The following is a 22027-nucleotide window of genomic DNA, read 5'->3' as shown; positions in this document are numbered from 1 at the left end:
GTCATATTCTGCTTAGTCCATCATTCGCAAACACATTAGACTTAATGTAATTCTCCATTAAATAAAAATGACATTTGAGTGCATCGAAACCTCTTCTGATTTCAGATTACATCACTAATAAAGAATAATACGACACCTGTGATATTTTTAGCTCGTCCTCAACCAGTAATCTGTCTAAAATTAAATGACACGACTTGCCTTTGTAGCAAGAAAAAAAAAAATGGGAAAGCATGCTAGTTAACCATTTAGCTCGCACAACAAGTTGATGAACTTTTTATTAATGACTAATAAGATCAATTTGAGTCTTCGATTTGTGTTACGAGGAATTTTAAAGGTAGGACGGAACACTGGTTTGTTTCTGTCCCTCGTTGGTGAGGAACAAAGGAAAACATTTCAGTCGTCTTCAAAGTGGTCTGTGGTATGTTGAGTGGACTTTGGTATGTAGACTATGACTAAAGTTTTTCAATGAAAACACACACACACACACACACACACACACACACACACACACACACACAAAACAATGTCCTCCCTTTTGCGGGTAACGACTATATAAACTGCTGTTGGAAGCTTCCGGTTATATCGGCTTACTTTGTCACTTTGGAGATCCTCCTTTTTGCCTTCCCTGTGTGTATATTCATGCGTGTGTATTCTTGTTGGTCTGTGTGCTCTTTGCTTAGGCTCTCTTGAGAAAGTCAGGGTTAAAAGCAGTTGCCCTCAAAGGCTTGTCTCCTGTAGCTTTCTGAGCGCAATATGCAAAGCTCTGCCTTAAGAGCTGTTCTCATCGAGGGCTGAGAGGAGTAAAGGAGGAAAAAGAGCTCTTTAAATTTGTTCCCCCTCCTGATCCTGATGCTCCTGCTTGCCACTCTTTTACTCTCCCAAGCCTTCTCTTCTCCCCCCCACCCCGCCTTCGCTTGCTCTAATAGGTTGCAAATCAGGGAGCCACCTCCGTGCTGTTGTTGAAGGCAGATGGGATATGAAAGGCTTCAGTGTTTAAAAGCATGAATAGGAAGAAGCGCACAGTCCTGGGTGGGGCTCGGCCACAAGCTTATCAGATATACAAGGTGGAGGAAACTTGGCGATTGCACTCAAGAGTCCTGTACTTCAGCGTATAAAGACTCGCACAAGAGTGTAGAGCGCTTCCACTTCACCACTTTATTTTAGATAAATCGAAAAGCGGTGTGACCCAATCTCTCTATCTGTATCTGTTTGGTTTTCCAAATATCCGTATCTGTATTCGGATTGAAACCTGAAGTGATGATTTAGATGTAGAAATGGCATCGTTTGCGTGAATTCTGGCTCTGAGAGTTCCTCAGCCTCAGCTACGTCACTCCAGCGATGTAATGAGTCTCAAGGACAGATCTGCAGTTGTTATTTTTGTTTGTACCTGCCCATGATATTTTCTAACGAATATAGATGGCGCTATTTCTCAAAATCTAAATAAACTAGTGGTCTAAATTAAGCCACCATAATCCTGACCAGGCAGTTACCAACTGCTTACTAACCTCGCTTGCTCAGTCTTTACGGGAAAATATCAGACCGAGGTCTTGACCTCGGTCTGATATTTTCCCGTAAAGACCGGACAGGCAAGGTTAATAAGGAGTTTAAGTAATAAGGCTTTTTTATTTCTAAGATTAAAATAGACGGTCATGATAATGAGGCGTGACGCCGCTTTCTGTCACGCGATATTTGTAACGTAGTTGAGTCACACATGCAGAATAAACGGCTCGCGGTTTCAAAACTGAATTTCTGTTAGAGGTTAGCAGTTTCCGAATGCTCTTCGTTGCTCATTTCTTGATGATTTCTTGTTCGTCGTTTGTGTTTTGGACGTTTTTGATTCCGTTTTGATTTCCAGTTAATCTTTTTTTGTCTTTTTTTTTTTTTTTAAATCCCCCACTGGCTGAAAGGCCCGAAGGGGGATCATGTCGTGGCGACGTCCGTCCGTCCGTCTGTCCATCCGTCCCGGGAAGGGTGCTCACCTTCTGAAATCAACTCCTCTCACAAGTTTTGGAGGAATTTCATGAAACTTGGCAGGTTTCTTTGTTATATGTCGGTTATACGCATATTGCAATTTTGTTCAATTCGGTCGCATTTTCCCAGAGTTACAGTCCTTGATTAACAAAATTATACTTTCAGAATTTCATGAAGGTGTGTTTTCCTTCTGACATCAACTCCCCTCACAATTTTTGGACAAATTTCTCGAAGCTTGACAAAAGGCCTTGTTATATGACGGTAATACGGAGATTGCGATTTAATTTTGTTTGTGAAAATTTTCCCAGAGTTTTGACCCTTGATTAAATAATTTGTACTTTGGCAATTTCATGAGGGTGTATGTTCTTCTGAAATCAGCTCCTCTCACAATTTGTGGAGGAATTTCACCAAACTTGGCAAAAGGCTTTGTTATATGACCGTTATACGCAGATTGAAATTTCGTTTAATTTGGGCAAATTTTCCCAGAGTTATGCCCTTGATTATTAACAAACTCGTACTTTGGCAATTTCATCAAGGTGCGCTTGCTTTCTGAAATCAACTTCCCGCACAATTTTTAACTCAGCAGGATTCTTTGTTATATGTCGGTAATATGCATATTGCAATTTCGTTCAATTCAGTCGCATTTTACCAGAGTGATGGCCGAGTTGCCAGCGGGGGATATTGTGCCCTCGGAGCACTCTTGGTTTTTTGTTTTGCAACATTGAAAACCAGTGCCTTGGAATAAAAGTCTGTCCACGGGCATTACGGGAAAATTCTGCCTGCCAAGGAACCAATCAGAGTGCACGATTTTACCGGAAGTAGCTCGTGCCATATAATAATACAAATTAATTCATTATAAATGCACTGCATGTTAATCAATGCAGACTTTGTTTATCCTGCAAGCTTCATGTCTGACCACTCATGTAGGCATACATGAAAATACGCGTGTAATTTTTTCACTCTAGAAAGCCCATTAACCTTTTTGGCAAGAAAAAATGTAGCGCACTTCCTATTGATATCTAGTCTGGCTAACGCGACTTCAAAGCTCTGCGAGCATTTGGTCTGGCAAAGCTATTCAGCCCAACCGTTTCCCAAAGCGCGTGGTTGACCCGCCTCCCTGAAATGCCTCAGTTTCCGACTGGTTGAAGCCAGAAAAGGCTGTGACGAAGCTTAAACCAATCACATCACTCTTTCCTCTGACGTATGTGACGCGACGGGGCAAACTGGTAGATTAAACCATAGACATCCTATTATTAAACTCTTACCGAAGCCGGTCGGGAGCAAGGCGAAAACGTCCTTCCTTTCAATAAATACCTCCAGGGCTGCTCTTTGCTCCATTTTCAATGAGAACTTCCCGTTGAATGCTTTCAATACAGCATTCGTGAATGAAGCGCTTCCGGCATAGATTCTGTAAACAATCTATGGCTTCCGGTCGCAGTTCTACTACGTCAGTGCCTTGAACACGCCTTTACCCAGGGCCATTGGAGATGCTCAAAGTTGATTGGCTCCTGATTTTTCGGGAGCTTGGAAAAGCTGTAGATAGCTTGCCTGGCCAGACTAAAGGCCTCTGCATGCTCTTGCGACAAGGCTTTCGCAAATAGCTTTTCGCAGACAGTTGTAATTTATTGTTGAGCGGGGGAATAGGCATGCGTGATGTTATTCACCGGCACAACGCAAGGGGGCACGAAGTCGCTAGGAGTAGTTGGTGGGTGTGGTTAGTGGAGTGTTTATCCTCCGGTTACTTATAATGACTAGAACTTTTTTTTTTAATTTTTTATAATGACTAGAACTGGAGTCGTATAGATGTATGTACTTCCTCACTTCCTCAATCAACCGCTCTTCGTGCTGCTCCATCTTCGCTCGTGTTTTTAAAAATGCCGGTCGTGAAAACAAAACAAACCGGGAAAGTAGGGAAGCGGAAGTGCGTGTACAGTGGATGTAGAGTGGACCAATCAGAGCCCTCTTGTCTGCAGCGCTGTCTGCGAGGCTTCTGCGGTGGTCACAATTTTTGGGAGGTGCGCGCAGAGCGTCTGCGAAGGTGGGGGGGCTACGCAGACACTGTCTGCGACACCGTCTGCGAGGACTGGGTTGTCAGCATAAATTGGCCTTAAGTTCGCAACAGGTTCTCCTGTTGCGTCACACTTAGGATGGGTGGGCCCAGGCTAATTGATACCTGTATTTGTATCTATTCAGAACACATTATCTAATGTACATCGTGTATATGAACACAGACTTAACAGCTTTACTGGGTTAAGGATACCAAAGCTACCCCTTTTTTTTGTAGTTATATTTCTGTGTGGTTAAAGGTGCAGTACGAGATTTTGGAATAACGGTTCCCGCAAGCCATATTTTGAAAAGAAACACGCCCGCCCTCGCCATGCTCCCACCCCCCGCGTCTCCACCCCTCCTCCCCCTCCCCCCGCGTCTCCACCCCCCTCCCTACCCGCGCCTCCAAAGCGCATGAACACGCATTGCCAGTTCCCGAGCGTTCATGGTTGTCGCGAGGACTGTTTGCATTAGCTCAGTGTGTTTCAACCACTGTTAGCGCGGAAGGAGAGATCATCAGGTGTGCCGTGGCGTCTTCTCAGGTAAGACTGAACAACATCGTAGTGAAAGTAACCAACTAACATGATTATCATTTCAAGAAATATTTGTCTGCATACTACATTAGAAGTTGACTTTTCACTTGTTTTCGTACTTGTTATACCTAATCTAATTGTAGTAAGACTGATCTGTCGGGGGTTCTGTAGCAGTCACCGCCCTAGCCCAAGCAGTGTTCATGGCTAAGGTTCATGTTGATAGCTCTAATCTGCATTTTACTATTGTTTTTTCGCGGAACAGTCCCAATTCATAAATAAATAAGAGTTATCGTTTGTGCCACATACAGCTAAGCTAACAAACCGTTTGTATGCATGAAATAAATACCATGGAAAAACTACCATCAAGGACGTAATACGACTATACGTGTTAGTATAACAATCCGTGTCAGCTAACTTTGCAAATCATGCTAACTTAGCAAAACCTACATTGTGGTCCGTATCATCGGTTCTGCTCTCGCTGCCAGGGTGTACACTTGTTAAAACGACAACACTGTCCTATCTGAAAATGTAATAAATACATGATGTTATCTTACCTATCGAGTAGAAACAGGGCCACCATTGCATCGGTTTGAAGTCCTTTTTGTTGTTTGAGTCGCCGCCAGCGGTCGAACGCTGCGCCAGTGTTCACTCTGGTCTTGACTCGTCCTTTTTCATAAAGTTTCCTGGCAGTTGCCTTTTCGAATACGGATTTTCGTTTTCTTTTTTGACCAGTTGTGTGCGTCTGTTCTGCCATAGTGTTCTGTAATTATTGTAGGCCAGTATCTAGATAAAATGGGCTAGTATGGTAGGCTGTCTATCCGTTGCTTTGAAATGGCTTAGTTCACCTGGAGTGATCCCTGCGCATACTGTACGCGCAAGGGTAGGGGTGGGGGTGGGGCGGTGAGGGTTTGGGGTCGCGGGCTTCAGTCTGATTGACATGTCAGTATCCAATCATTTTGAGGTGGTTACCTCGATAGGATTTGATGTACACTGTAGACTGGATTAAAATATTTCGTTTTTGGGTCAAACCTTTTATTGTACTGCTTGCAACATGGGTGTGAGGAGCTTTTCAAGCAATATGGTACAAAATACTCCTGAAAAAAATCTCGTACTGCACCTTTAAGCAGGCATTATGGAACATCCTTGTTCCCATTCCACTTTAGCCCAATAATTAGCCCTTTCCAACCGAGCTAGCTGAGGAGGTCGGGTCCATGCTATGCTGATCTGGCTGAACTTGATGATGAATTAAATCATGGAAAGAAGAGGCTGAAGTGCACAGGCGCTGGAGCCTCTGGACTTCTTCACTTCCTGCCGAAGACAAGCAAAGCTTTTAAGGGTAATGGTGAGGTCAGTGGATTTAATGGGAAATAAGTGTCCAGGCGACAGATTTTAAATCACCATAATATAAATACACCTCCATTTTCATCGCCAGTTTGCTTTCTTTTAAGGCAATTTGAAGAGCGGACGAACACTCGTGTCTGCGTTTGCGGTGGGAAGGATTAGCGAGCGAAGATTAAGCACTGCTCCTTAATCTTCCATATCAACTATTGAGGCAAGAGGTGATATGCAGATGCAATTCCCGAACACTCGTGCTTACACCGAAAGGGGATTCCAGTACATTATTCTTCGCTGTGTAATTTGAATTTGATTCCTATGATGTGTAGCTTTTGGGATTTTGCTTTATAAATGTACATAATGCACAGATACGGTAAGCACGATGTGGAAAATGATTCTCAGGAACATCCTGAGATACCATCAGTTCCGTGCTCACTCATTTTGCATTAGGAGTCATTGTCTTGAAGTTCACGCTAGTCCAGAATTGACCTCCTGACCTGAATGTGTGCAGAAGACAGTCTTTTCTCAAGCATGTGACCAAAGAATGCCACTGCATGCCAGTCTTTTAGTCCTCATACACAGAAGGCCAGTGTGTGACAGCTGTAATAATGGCTCAGTCTCTGGCACAGTGACCCGAGGTTCTGCATTTTCTCCATTTCCCTGTTCGTTTTCCTCCACACTACTGTATGATCATGAAGAAGGCACAAGAGATCTTACTTCATACCCATTATCTCAGGCCTAATGACACATACCAGATCAACAACATTAGCTCCCTGTGAAAAGACTTCCCTCTCCGTCTCTCTTGCATGCACTATTACTGCTAGTGAGGTGTGTGTGTGTGTGTGTGTGTGTGTGTGTGTGTGTGTGTGTGTGTGTGTGTGTGTGTGAAGTCGCTGGATGCTTCGTTCCCAAAGCCCACAGCTGTATTTACTGCAAGAGCGAGTTAGCGAGAATTAGCGTGAACAGCAATCGATGAAATATCATGCCGCAGATCAGTCAACGTTTTAAAATTGTTAGGAGACATTTCTCACAGTCTGGTGTCCTGGTAGATGGGAGAGTGGAACACATGTGCACGTGGAGACACTGGAAATAATGTAATACATACAGCATGCAATAGAATATATTATTATACATCCAGGACACTTTTTCCGTGGAATAAACACGTGTATTCTATTCCCTTCTAGCAGGTTTATTCATAGCATGCAATATTGTTATCATCCTCCGTGTATTACGCCACTCTCCCCAATGGAGAATGAGCGTGCAATATTGCATGTTGTTAAGACAACACAACGTCACACATCAGAGCTCACCCAGCGACAAAACTTTTCTGCCGCACATGCGCAGAATCATTTCTTTGTCCGCCGGGAAAGACAAGGCTAATCCAGTGCTACTGCTAGGATGAGCTATGCTATAATTAAGTACTAAACTAAAAACTGAAAATAAAGATGCGCTGAACACCCAAAAGGCTACCAAAACTTCATTATATATTCTTCACGCATATTTACAAGAGAAAAACATACCAATGGATATCGACAAACTGGAAAAGAGACACGTCGGAGATGTAAAACTTCCGCGCTAGCGAGTGACTGTGACGGTTTGTAAACAAACATGGCCGCAAGGTTTGCTTCGTTAAAAGCAAAATATTTTGAGAGAATTTTGGCTGCCAGGTCGCTCTGTTATGTGTAGCTGTCAATGTTGATTTAAAAAGTCTCATTCTCATTATCTGTAGCCGCTTTATCCTGTTCTACAGGGTCGCAGGCAAGCTGGAGCCTATCCCAGCTGACTACGGGCGAAAGGCGGGGTACACCCTGGACAAGTCGCCAGGTCATCACAGGGCTGACACATAGACACAGACAACCATTCACACTCACATTCACACCTACGCTCAATTTAGAGTCACCAGTTAACCTAACCTGCATGTCTTTGGACTGTGGGGGAAACCGGAGCACCCGGAGGAAACCCACACGGACAACATGCAAACTCCGCACAGAAAGGCCCTCGCCGGCCACGGGGCTCGAACCCGGACCTTCTTGCTGTGAGGCGACAGCGCTAACCACTACACCACTGTGCCGCCTGATTTAAAAAGTAACTAAGTAAATTACACAGGGAACATAATAATAATAATAATATTCGGCTTGACTGCACTAGCATTGGCCTTCACTAACACTACATCGGCTAGAAGGTAACTGGACTGCCGCGCTAACAGCACCGAGTCGCGGGTAAGCTTGCGTTGGCCTTTGAGAATGCTGATATGAAGAGAGTATGTATGTGTAATAATAATAATAATAATATGGCCTGGCTTTTTTTCGTGGTCTGTCAGATATATTCCATTCAGCTACTCATCTCTGACTCATTCAATATCGTACTAGCTGAATGGAATATATCTGATATACCACTCAACACCAGACAATATTATTATTATTATACATACAGGACACTATTATGTCATTCTGCTCAATGGAGAATGAGTGTTGAATATGGTTTACGATATTACATGGTTGTCAAGACAACATGACGTCACACGTCAGAGATGTACAACTTCCGCGCTAGCAAGCGACTGTGACAATTTGTAAACAAACATGGCTGCCAGGTTTGCTTCGTTAAATACGGAAGGGTTTGAGAGGATTTTGAAAGAGAAAGATGCGTTGAACACGCGAAAGGAATGTCTCATCTCATCTCATTATCTGTAGCCGCTTTATCCTGTTCTACAGGGTCGCAGGCAAGCTGGAGCCTATCCCAGCTGACTACGGGCGAGAGGCGGGGTACACACTGGACAAGTCGCCAGGTCATCACAGGGCTGACACATAGACACAGACAACCATTCACACTCACATTCACACCTACAGTCAATTTAGGGTCACCAGTTAACCTAACCTGCATGTCTTTGGACTGTGGGGGAAACCGGAGCACCCGGAGGAAACCCACGCGGACACGGGGAGAACATGCAAACTCCGCACAGAAAGGCCGTCGCCGGTCACGGGGCTCGAACCCGGACCTTCTTGCTGTGAGGCGACAGCGCTAACCACTACACCACCGTGCCGCCCGATAATAATAATAATAATAGTAATAATAATAATAATAATATTGGCTGGCTTATTTTACGTGCTATTTCAGATATAATCCATTCATCTAGCATGATACTGAACGAGTCGAAGACAAGTATACCACTCAACGCCAGCCAGTACTATTTAAATATGCCACTCGGATCCGCGGTGTATTTCGTCTGAAAAATTCAAGTTTTTCAACACGAGAAGATAAACTTCATATCTTCCAGCCAGCATGTGATTTTCTTTTTATTATATCGACACATTCGCAAACAAAAAGTACCCAAATGTATCGAAACAATTCATCGATTTCATCACGAGTGACAGATAAAGATTTATGCCACGGTTTTGGTTCTCCATGTCCCGGATGGAGCTCGTATGAAAAATATGAGCGGTGTATTTCCCAGTAAAACACTCGTGTTCATATAATATAATATAATATAATATAATATAATATAATATAATATAATATAATATAATATAATATGAGATGGAAAAATCAGCTGTGAAAGGTTGCTAGGAAGATCTATTTCATCATGGCTTCCTCTGTTAGCCTTGTGAAAGCATTTTACACTAGTCCTGTCCGCCTCTGTTCTGGATTAGCCTTGTACATGAGCTCATACCGAGCCCAAAACCTGGACTACTTAGTAAATAACATATTGTGGATGGATATAGTTATGGACTGGTCATCTTCTGAGAGACCAGTGGGCGTATTCTGGACTCCTGTATCACTCCTCTTGAGAAGTCTCATGCCACAGAACGACTCATTGTGCTAATTTACTTACTCTTTTTGGCCTCCATTTGGGAGGATGATTATTATTGTTACATGACCTCTAAGCTGCTCACCAATAAGGCCCTGCTTTGGCCTGACTACCCAAAGCCACAATTACATGTGACATCCCTGATGGATTTTGCAAAGGAAAAAAATAAATAGCACAGGCAATTTGGAGCCCTTTGATACATTCCTTCGGATTTGTAGAGGCAGGGGGAGAGCAAGGGGCCGAACGAGGCGCTTTTTCAGAGCCGTTGCATGCTTTCTGCAGAGAAGACAGTGGCCTTGTGAAAGAGCTGGGAAATGGAATGCAGGGGCAGGCATACCTCTCGCGCAAGAATCTCGGTCAGATTGCCAACAGCATCTATGATATAGCATTTCATTTATTTCTTCAGGCGCTTACTGGTAACATGTGTTTGCGGGGTGTCAGTATTGATGGAATGGTATATCTGGCTGGCATCCAAGTGAGGCTGGTATGTGTTTAAAATGCTTTGAGGAACAGAACCAGCTTTTGTTGCTTGTCCTTTTTTTTCCCCCTGACTTGCAGGGTCGTAGCGTAACACCACTCCTTCTCAAAGGGGATCTTTAGGGGATAAAGGAAAGTGTGAAGGCAGAAAATGCTGATGTATTTAGATACAGATACAGTTTTCATTTCACCACACCATGTTATTAGGAAATAGTTGCGGTGGTTACGTGGCTCCAGGGCAATTATGCCACAGCTTATTTTAGGTACGTGTTCATTAGGCGTGTTCTTTATGGTTAATGACAGGAAAAAAAGGCATGTTTGTACAGAATGCTCTAATTTGTCCTTGGTTAGGGATGAACTGATTCCCTCTTTCCTTCCCTTTCTATGAGAGCGAGTCAGAACTGGCTGAATTAACACCAATGCAAAACTCACCTTGTTTCTGAACGCTGCTAATGAGCCTGGTTTGTCACAGCGGAAACTCCTACTGCCGTCAGGAGACAGGCCGAACACGAAGGGGCGAGAGGAGGTGTTTTGTAATCATTGAAGTTGGCATAAATAAATAAGTCCCCTTGTCAGGTTGCAGGGGGAGTGAATAAACACGCTCCATGGGAATTGGGGCTCCGTTTGACAGGTGAAGAGGGGTCCCTGGTGCCTTGATTTGCATTGTTTTGGCAGCCTGGTACTGTGCTGCGTTCCCCCTCTGCGCTGTCAGACGGATGCCTGATTAGGCCGAGGGAGAGGGGTACGCCCCTCAGACCACCCGCTTTGGGAATCCCCGCGTCTGTCCCACTGGCATGCTGGCATGATGAGGGATGCCCAGAGACGAGGCGTTAGCGAAAATGATTGGTCCCCGATGAGTTCCAGCTCTTGGTTGTTTGCCAAATGCTAATCCGGAACAATTATCCATCAAAGACACAAGTGTGCCCCATATTGTCCTTGATGAGCCTTTTTGCCACCAACAACCCTTGGACTGATTTCAGACTTCTGCTTATTCCCCCAAGTGCTCGAGAAAAGGCTTTTTGAAAAGATTTATCTGCTGGCGTCGTTTTCTGCTTTTGTTCTTCTGGCACTCTTAACACACCTCCTCAATAAGGTTAGGCTGAATTCTTTTATAAATAGGACTCCTCTCTTTTGCCAGCGGTTTCCTGACATTTAGGGAGTGTGCTGGATGTTGGTTGAGGAGGGTAGAATATGTTACACGATGCCACAAACATTTTGATTTTTGCAGGCTGCATATAACCGTTCCCCAAGCCTGGTAAGTTTAAACCTCATAAATCAGAAATCTCCGGGTTTGAGGTTCAGATCACCTTGGGCGCATGCCAAAGAGTTCTATAAAAGGGAAAAGAAAAATACCATATTTCAATATAGGCCTTAAGAAAACAACCAGGAATTTGCTGATTTAGAATATACTAGAATATATTAATGTTTTCTAAAATTGTAGACAGTTTGTTTCTGTGTGATACTTAAACCATTTGACAAGTCCGGTTGTATTGTGTTTTATTAGGACCATGAAAACGGATACTCAGCAATAACTGTGTGCAAGAATAATTTAAGATCTGTGGTCGACCCCGTTCACATGCGATGCAAATCTACTTTATATTGCCCAGTAATTGCGGCTGCTAAAGTGGGGTAAAATACGGTGACAGGAGGATGAGTGTACCTCATACAACAGCCAGCTAACAAACCCCAAGCTAATGCTTGTTTATCAGCGATAGTTATTAATTGTAATACGGCTCGGACATGCAGGGGGAAATTATTTTGCTGTTTTCTCAGAAACCGTTTTAATAAACCTGAACTGGAATTTCTCCGGGCGCTCTTTGTGCTATTGAAAATCAATTAATCATTCAAAGGTTGTCCAGACAACTGGTTTCAGACAACATAGAGAGGAGTTTTAATTGCTTTGAGATTGCGTTTGACCAAAATTGATGTCTAAAATGAGGTTTCATAAGAGCATTAACAACATTAAGAGCGAAATCCTGCATTTTTCCCTCTATGCAGTTTGTATTCCCGTGCATTTCTTCATCCATGACATTGACTTGTGTGGATTCAGGAGAGAAGTGTAGAGCTCGTAATGTTAAGTGAGAAGCTTTTGTGAAAGCTTTATGTGCCTGCTCCGATGGCCTGGACTCTGTTTTAGGGTTCGAGACGCACAGGGAGGCCGAAACAAGTAACCTCCGGGGTTAGTCGCCCGGGGAGGGGCCTCGGCTTTCAGAAAAGAAACAAAGATAGGCGTAATTAATGATCCTGAATCTGGGCCAAAAAAGCTTTCTTGTGGCAACTTCAACTTAATTAAAACTTAGGACATTTCAATGGCCTTGTAGAACCCCCGCACGGAGAGCAGTCCAGCAGACCCGTGAGAAAATACTAGCAAGTTTTTAAAAAGAGGGGAAAAAAAGATGTGTGTTACCACTGGTGCCATGACTCTAAGCTCTGACAGTCAAAGAATCTATTTAGTCAAAGGCTTTTCTTTTAGGGAGCTCACACCTGCAGGCTGGCTGGCACTTCCTCCTGGTTTGAGAGAAGGCCCGTTTTGTGTTCCAGCGGAAGATCAGATAATGGAGGCCTCGCTCTCGCTTTTGTTTTTGTGCATTGTTCATTAGCCTGCGAGTACTGTAGGCACACTTGATATGCTTGGCTTGCCTGGGGAATAGCGCTGGGGGATGGGCTTCTGTTCGGGTGGGGTGGGGGGGTAAGTAAGGGTGTGTTTTGTATATACGTGTGTGTGTGTGTGTGTGTGTGTGTCGTGATGTAGGTGGGTGGCAGGGTTACCATTCTGCGTGAAAGCCTCAGCCTTGCATGGTGCAACTCTGCACAATTTTAATGCAAAACTTCAGCCTAAATTAAAGGCCCACAATTGGCAGGCAGTCGTGAATGCAGGAACCCCGCCGGCCGCCACACATCGGGGCTGCAAAGAACAATGTGCAGTGTTGGACAGTTCGGATTGTGCACACAAAGCTCAGGTTTTAAATACTCCTACGCTTTTTTTTTTTTTTTTGCTACCTCTCCCCCTCTGTGTTCAGTCTCCCACTTGAGACCCTTGTCTAAATTAACAAGCTTAGGAAGTCCTAGCTACCTGTGTGTTTTCGTGTGTGTGTGTGTGTGTTGATGCTTAAAGAGAAGAATCCCATTAGTCTTGTACGAGAGGTTGAGTGAGGAGGGAGGCCGTTCCGTTTACTCTAACCAGATGACCCACCGGACGCCATAATGGAGAGAGAAATGAGGCGCTGAGCTGCAGGCTAATAGCTGTAAACAGTAGCTGAATTAGCATGAGAAAGTGGCACAGGATTTCCTCTTAGCTTTTATGAAACCCAAGTGCACATTGTTGCTGTGTGAGTGTTAGTGTGTGTGTGTGTGAGTGAGTGAGTGAGTGAGTGAGTGCGTGGCTTGCCCTGGTGAGCCCAGTTCTTAAACGTCAGCAATATGGCGGTGACCGAGGTCTTGTGGGTTAGTGTACACAAACACACACACATAGGGGGGCCTGAGGGAGCATGGGCTTTGTGAAGGGGGGGGAAGAGGCCACTTAGGTTTAGCAGCCTGCTAATGCTGTACATTTAGCATGAGCTAGCATATAGACTTCAAATACTGTATGTGAATGCAAGCTAACTTGCTAGCAGTTACCTCAGTTCAGTAAATCCACAATTGCCATTTAGTGCATGTAACGCTTAAAAATTATTTTAAAAAACATTGACTCGAAGAAAATATACATTTAACCGTAACCAAAAGCCTTAGGCACGTGTAAAGAAATGCTGTCGACCAAAAAATGGCTTAAAAATAATGAAATGAAATGTTTCAACATTAAAAAATGCTATAAACAGTAATCAGTAAGCCATAATAAATGACACAAAGTCAGTATTTGGTGTGAGACGACCCTTTGCTTTAAAAAAATAATAGTAGTCTGAGGTCCAGTGAGTGCAGTTTGATGTGGAAATGCGCTGTAGGTTTTACTGAGCGTCTTACAGAACCAGCCGCGGTTCTTCTGGACTCTTTGACTGTCACACTCGCTTCTTCATTTTACACCAAAACCCAGCAGCGTTCGTTACGTTTTCTTTTATAATCTGAAAAGTGCTCTCTTATGGAACACGCTGCTCAGATACAAACTTTTTTGATGTGTAACATTTAATTTTGTGCTGGAAAACGAACATTTGGACTCTGAAATGTTTTTGTACCGACTCGATAATGTAGAAATCATAAAATAGAAATCTATAAGAAAGTGTGTATGAAAAAAAAAGGTTCCTAATATATATATATTTATGAGATTTCTTCGCTGACTTCATTTTGTTCGTAAATGTAAAAGTAACCGGGTTGCGTTTTTAGCTCAGAATTAGCAAATGCACAAAATGTGTTTAGTTATCATTCCATACTAATGGAACAAGGACATTATAGATATTCGAATAATTTACCTACCGGTAAATTTTATTTGCCTTGAATTAATAATTTACTTTCCATCTGTAATTTGGGGACTTTTCTTCTTCCGGTGATCTTTAAGAAACTCAGATGATGCAAGTTTCTCTTGAACATGTTCCAAATATTTCATACAGGTGAAATGGAGATTTCAAGCACGGGATGTTAAATGCATTCAGACTTTCTTGCAAAAATAATGTGATTTAGAAGTATTCTTATGATTATATCTGAAGGTGGGATGGGAAAGACAGAAATATAGTTTTGGGTTTTTTTTTAATTCTGTAGGTTTTATAAATGCTTTATTTGTAAAGTGTTATATCATTTGGACACAAGTGGAACCCCGATCGTGGAATAACTCAGGCCATTTCTAAAAACATTAAGCAAATGACTTCCTACATTTTGACATGTTTGAGGTTCCTGTAATGAATTTGTAGATGTGTGTATTAGTAAAAGTGTGGAGTCATCAACATTTCTGCCCCGTTCTCTTTCATCTTGCTTGGCAAAGCAGGCCTGTGGTAGTTTTATAGACTTGCTGTGTAGATTTGTTTTCATCTCTTTATCTCCTCTCAGATAGTACATTACCCCCACCAGATCCCATCTCCTTTCATCTCCCGCCCAAAGTTGCACAGGCCAGACCTAAAGTTAAGCTGGACTTTTTTGTCGTTCTGAATTACTCCTGTGTCCTGGATTATGTGATGTCAGACAGATACATGAACCTCTGTTTCTCTCCTTCCTTCCCCCTTTCTCTCTCTCTCTCTGTCTCTGTTTCCCACTTTGCTAACTGTCGGTCTGTCTTTCTTCATCAGACGGCCTCTGTGAAGCACAGAGGGAACTTTTACAATCTCTCTTTGTTATCAGTATTTATGTTTGCACAAAGATGGAAGGAATGCATTTCATGTCAGGGAGATTATTAAGGGAAAGGGAAGTATCTGGTTCGTGTAGGTGCTCCTCCGGCCAGCGAGACAAACAGCTTCTGTAATTCCATGCGATTCCATGCATAGCGCCTTTTTAACTCTGTCCTTCTCTTTTCCTTCCTCCATCTGTTTTTTTTTTTTTTTTTAATTCCCCTCCCCGCTTGCAGCACTTGCAAAAACAGGAGAACGCGTGCAGCTCGGACTCGTGCTCCTTCTACTGCGCACTGTGTGACTACTCAAGCAAAGCCAAGCTGAACCTGGTGCAACACCAACGCTCGCTCAAGCACCAGCAGAACGAAGGACTGAGGAAGCTGCAGCTACACCAGCAAGGTCTGCCACTGGAGGAGGACAACCTCGCCGAGATCTTCTTCATCAAGGACTGCCCTCAAGCCGAGACCGGTAAGTGCACCATTTCTATTTCTCCACCCCCACTCCTGCCAGCCTTCCTCCTCCTCCTCTTTTTTTTTTCTGCTCTCCGTCAGACCCGGAGCACTTCTGCTCCACCTAATCTCCCCAAAATGAACATGCTGTTCCTATTAGAGCCCTTCTTTTTATATCAGTAACACGCACCGTCCTGCATGCGGTGACATCTTTAGCAGGCACGCAGGAGGTTATGAAACTCTACCTTGGGAGGATCTCTGAGTGAAATTCTTCCCCCTAGAGTGAGCTTTAATTTCCTTTCTCATGACCAAAGCAATTTGGCTTTCATTTAAAAGTTTCAAGACTGCCAGCAGCTAATAAGTGTAACAGGACTGTAAAACGTTTGGAGGAGAAAGAGAAAAAAAAAAAGAAAAAGAAAGATTAATAGTTTTATTGGTGATGGGGGGGGGAAATCCATAATTTAAAACATAAGAGCAAGTCAGGGCTCATTATATAACAATTCCTATGTTAATGATCCTTCTATGAAATGAGAAAAGCGCTCACCTTGTTTTTGCTTTGCTTGACCTGACTGGAAGAAAAAAAAAAAAAAAACAGCTAACACATTTTGAATGGCATTCCGAAGCTGAATTAATCTCTGTTCTCCAAAGTGTCCTGTTTATATACGAACTCCAGAACCAGATGGTCTTCAGCCGAGAACCACATGTGAAACTACACTTTTATAACTACCCTGTATTGGAAATAAATGAGACTTGTACGTTTGGTTTTAATTATAGCTGGATCAAAGGTGCACCGAGGTTTGGGTGCAGCAGTAAAGTCCAGTTAGATAAATCATTATTGTGAATTTAGCAAGACAGCCTACTTTCTGTGCAAACACACACTCTCTCTTTCATTCTTTCCTGTACTTCTCACCTTATCCTTTCTTTTTCACTAACACTACTTGAAATCATTTAAAATTTCCACCAATAAATCTCTTGCTTTTCTGTATTTTCTTACCGCAAAGTCATTCTACACAAGAATTTCTCTAAAGCGTATTTCCTTGGATCTTGGATGCCCTGCTTTTATACAGACTACGTTTTTTTTTTGGAACAACAGTATGATTTACTCTTTCGCAGACTCCTAGAACACATTTTATTTATAATTCACTTCCTTTAACAGCGCGCTCTTAAACGCTGGCGAATGAGCGTTTGCCCCCAGTTCGAGACGGTTGTGAATGTGTATAAACCTGTAGACTTGTCTAGAATTTATTTGTCAAACAGGAGAGATGTTAGGACTTCCTCACGTGTTGCTTTTGCTCACGCAATCCAAGACAGACACTCGTATGGCTACCGCTGTTACAGTGAAATGTTTTGATTCCGCACAAATGTTCCCAAAGGCTCGAGCCAAGAGAGCGCAGCTCTAATCAGTCAGAACCCTGAACAAACGGCAACAGGGGTGGCGTTCATTTTCTTCTTCTTCTTCTTCTTCTTTTTTTTTATTGCTCCAGCTTGAAGTAGGAGGGAGATTTTTCAGGTAGTTTAACCCCATAATCCCAGTGTTTGAAGTGCTTTCAAACCAAGCGAAGCTAGCCAAGGAGGTGCGACGGTTTTAATACTATAAATACAACACATTAATCCAATTCTGCCATCCTGCCAAATGAATAAATTTAAATGTAAATGTATTCAATCATAAGCAATCAATAATAAGCTACCTTCGACGTGTCTGGAAGGGAAAGATGCGGCTGGCGCCCGGGCTGTTGAACGACTGACTGGGCCGACTGCCTGTGGCTGATGGCAGTAATTTGTGGCTGCGCTCCAGCACGAGGTCCTGGAGTAAGCAACATTTTGGCCTGCGCAGAATTACAGCTGGGTGTTAAAGGCGTTTGTAGGGCCTGCGCGCATATATAACTCCTGAGTTTAGCACTTTCTGATCATTAGTCAGTTTCATATAGGAGGAACAAAAAAAAAAAAAAAAGATTCATTTAAACGCTGACCTATATATTTATTTCTCCTTAAAGCAGCTTCGTGGTACTGTGCCAACTCATTATAAAGCCGTTTCCGAATAAATCTTACAGCGACGTTTACTTCATATACAGTATGTACATGTGAGTGAATTTTGTTTGAAATATTATTTTTACAGCCTAATTAAGGTGGAATTGTGTTTTATTGCACAGCTGAGCTGAGAGAAACACAGCTTTATTTAATTGCAATAAACACAGTCCGTTTTTTAAATTCTTTACACCTCCAGCATAAATTCCATTAGAGAGATAGACACAGATAAAGGACCTTTGTTACGACTTGAAAGGAGTCATAAAATCTCTTCACGTTCACGAAATGAAGTTCATCTTCCTCTTTGTCTTCCTCTGATCGTCGGGTACCGGGTCCAGACAGCCTTCTAATTTCAGTCTGCAGCAGAGTGTGATAATGAATGTGATGTCTCCAGTCCTGTGTGCTAAATTAGCCAAACGAGAGCAACTAGGCCAGAGCACTAGCTCTCACTCAGCTCCCTGGGTATACGGTAATATTCTCTTCTAAAGAGCGACCGCGAGCGCAGGCGTCCTCAGAACCACGTTGCCAGATCTCCCAGAGCGAGCGTAATTCGCCCGGCCCGTGACCCACAAGACTCATCATTTACACAAGGTAAACATCATGAAGCTGAGAATTTGGAAAGGGGGGGGGGAGGGTGATGTGGTTAAACATGTTTTTGAAGTGGAGTTCCCCATTTGTAAATCACAGTAATCTAAGCTCGGTGCATGTGGCCTCCGCACACTCACTTTTAACACACATGTGCTATATAAAGTCCCGCCCATAAAAAAACATGTAAAACGTAGCGTGCTGTGCCAAAATCTGCTTTCTTCTGACGCCTGATGTGCTGCTTAGTCTGAGAACTCTTGACCTCGATAGTCGAGGTGCGACGTTTATAATAAAAGGATTTCTAATCGTCAGTATCTAGTAAGTAAGGAATAAAACATGACGGTGCGGTGTGATGAAACAGTTACTCTGACTGTTAATGAGTTTCCTATAACAGCATGTTCTGATGTGTTTTATTTGTCGTACACCACATCAGTTTGCCTTGTTTGTTTCTCTTGAAGTTAATAAGACAAAAAATACAGCGAGTCATGTTACGGAGAAACGACAACAAGAGAAGACAGACAAACAAAGCACTAAAACTGGAGGCTCCTTCTGTAAATCTCAACGCCTTGTTACGGAAGCCTCCACGAATATTCGCACTTTAACCCATTTTTATGGAGCGTGGATGTGCTGTTACGATAGAAACAATAAATATGACTTGTTACAAGTGTATTAGTATTTAACAGTTATTCCACCAACTCGAGGCGTATATGAGCGTAGCGCTGAGTCAGCAATAAGCCATGTACGACAGGATTGAGCGGAAGAACTCTTTTATTCCATCCACATTCACTGGATTTTGAGAAAAACAGCGATTTTTATTTTTTGCAAATTCAGTAAATAAAAACTTTATACAAAACATCCAGGGCGGCACGGTGGTGTAGTGGTTAGCGCTGTCGCCTCACAGCAAGAAGGTCCGGGTTCGAGCCCCGTGGCCGGCGAAGGCCTTTCTGTGCGGAGTTTGCATGTTCTCCCCGTGTCCGCGTGGGTTTCCTCCGGGTGCTCCGGTTTCCCCCACAGTCCAAAGACATGCAGGTTAGGTTAACTGGTGACTCTAAATTGACCGTAGGTGTGAATGTGAGTGTGAATGGTTGTCTGTGTCTATGGTGGGGTTTACATTAGACCGTATCAGCGGATCATCAGATTAACGTTTTTAAAACGATTAGTGTGCACACAGCAACGCCAATACACAATTCGCGTGCACACAGCAACACCAATACACGGATATGCTCGGCTCCGCAGGCATCCTGCGCTCCAAATTACTCCGCCCTGAACAGCGAGTGCCCTCTGGAGGGTGCGCACTCCGGCCCTGCGTAGCTCACACTCGTGTGCGAGTGAAGCACACGAGCAGTGATTCGGGACTGAGCCGCTGTGTGTGTGATCCCAGCGCATATCACTTACCACTTGCAAGTGGAAGGATGGCAAGCCTAAAGACAATCATAACTACACAATGGGCAGTATTTGCATCAGTATTTGCAGTATTTTCATACTTTTATACTCTTTAATGAAAGGTGATACAAGGCGGAAGTCCGCGCCGTTTTTCAGCAGTCGCGTCACATGACCAACGCCAGCGAATCAGGAAGGTGGATGTCACAGTGACGTTGTCCAATGACGACGCCAGCTAGAGCTCAGCACAGCGTATCCGCGTATTCTCAATGTTTACACAGCACCGGACCAGACACGATCTGGATTGAATACGTGGACCCTGGCGGATTCTTGTTTCCCGGCGTTTCCAGGCGTTTTAATGTAAACGGACAGTGCATCCGTGAAGAAAACGAGACAGATACGGTCTAATGTAAACTTGGCCTATGACTACGTTCAGACTGCACCCTGAAACGACCCATATCCGATTTTTTTTGCCCATATGCGACCTGTATCCGATTTGTTATTGACAATCTGAACGACACAGATCCGATTTTTTTCACATGCGACCCAGGCCGCTTGGATATGTGGTCCAAATTCCGATGCGTATCCGTTATTTTCACATGCGACTGCAGTCTGACCGGACAGGTCGCATTCATGCGACCTACACGTCATCAACAAGAGACAAACGTCACTATTCTGCGTTGGCTAATCCCGCCTCTTTGGTGCTTCTCAATCACCTCCACAATACCAGGTTATTGTGTGAGTTCCGCCGCCGCCACAAAAACCACATCGCCAGGTCTCGCCTCATCTCCATGCTTTACTTGCAAACTTGAAGAGTGCGCTTTTTTTTTTTGTTTATGTATTACGTAGATGTGCTTATTACGTGTCAATTTGCGCATGCGGGACACTTTTGGGTCGTTTTCCGTTCATATTGGAGATCGCATACAAGTCTCATATAATTGGTAATGTGAACGGCCTAACAAAAAAATCGGATTTCACAACAAATCGGATACGGGTCGTTTCAGGTTGCAGTCTGAACGTAGTGTTTGTGTCAGCCCTGTGATGACCTGGCGACTTGTCCAGGGTGTACCCCGCCTTTCGCCCGTAGTCAGCTGGGATAGGCTCCAGCTCACCCGCGACCCTGTAGAACAGGATAAAGCGGCTAGAGATGATATGAGAATCAGACAAAACATCCAACAAAATCATGTCCGCTTAGAATGCAAACAAACCGGCGGAATGACAGTCGCAATTTGTGAAAAATGAGATAATAATAATTCTTGAAAAATAAAAAGATACGTTCTTATCATCAAATACTTTTATTCCATATTTGTTGCTTTTTGGGGGTTTTGTTTTCGAGCAGAGTTTTTATTTCGTCCTCGGTTGGTTCAGCAACACGCTCCGCCATTTTGTTTTTCTCTCCTCACGGTATATGAGCTGATATCCTAGTAGTAGAGTAGCCAATCAGAGCGCGCGACTGCTCATATCCAGTGAATGCGGATAGAATAAAAACTATTATCCGATCTGCTGTTATAGAAGATTACAGGACCTCGTGACTCATCAGAAATGAGAATGGACCCGAACAAATAATGACCCCAAAGATGAAATATGTTTCCTTCTCATTTATATGGAACATTCTGTACCGAACTGTTCCTGTATAAATATTTCATCTGCTTGCTGATGTTCGTTGAGAGAGTTTGGCTTGTCATGAGATGTGTAATTGTATGGTTTGTAGAAGAAGAGATCCATTTCTCTGGCTCAGCGAAGGGCTTTGGTTGCGTCTCTGTTTGACAGTGTCTATGCGAGTGGAGATGAGATCTTATGGAGGTAATTGTTTCTAAGCGCCCCCTCCACCCTTTACATTCTGCCCCCCCTCCTCAGCCGTCACAGTTCCCCCCACCAGCCCGCCATATTAGAACAGGAGAAAGAAGAGGACGCCTTTGTTTGGCTCGCACTTATGGTTATAGACAAAGGGCCGGGGCTGACTTCAGAGATGAACGAGACTTTAAATGCTGCAGCTCTGAAAGCTTTTCATTTCTGAGTGATCATGCTTCAGGAGCTTTTCAAAACCAGGACAATTTAGCAGCACTGGACTGAGTACCATTTACATAGCAGCTGTAGGGCAACAACACACATTAATGGGACGATGTGATGTGATGTGCTTCTCATCTGTGTGTGAGCATATATAAAGTCAAGGAA

At 43.5% G+C, this 22027-nt stretch overlaps 1 protein-coding gene across 4 annotated transcripts in view; it reads left to right on the top strand.

The window, feature by feature from the left end:
• zfhx4 (zinc finger homeobox 4) overlaps nucleotides 1–22027 on the top strand; it is a 92492-nt gene that overhangs the window by 26257 nt on the left and 44208 nt on the right. For all 4 annotated transcript variants that reach the window (XM_060899760.1, XM_060899758.1, XM_060899759.1 and 1 more), the window contains one exon: nucleotides 15650–15881. In XM_060899760.1, coding sequence (XP_060755743.1) covers nucleotides 15650–15881 — 232 coding nt within the window. The remainder of the gene's footprint in view (nucleotides 1–15649; nucleotides 15882–22027) is intronic.

The sequence above is a fragment of the Neoarius graeffei genome, chromosome 19, assembly GCF_027579695.1.
Source record: "Neoarius graeffei isolate fNeoGra1 chromosome 19, fNeoGra1.pri, whole genome shotgun sequence".
Classification (NCBI taxonomy): domain Eukaryota; kingdom Metazoa; phylum Chordata; class Actinopteri; order Siluriformes; family Ariidae; genus Neoarius; species Neoarius graeffei.
The sequence above is the reverse complement of the archived record's forward strand: the minus strand, read 5'-3'. Positions and strand labels throughout refer to the sequence as shown.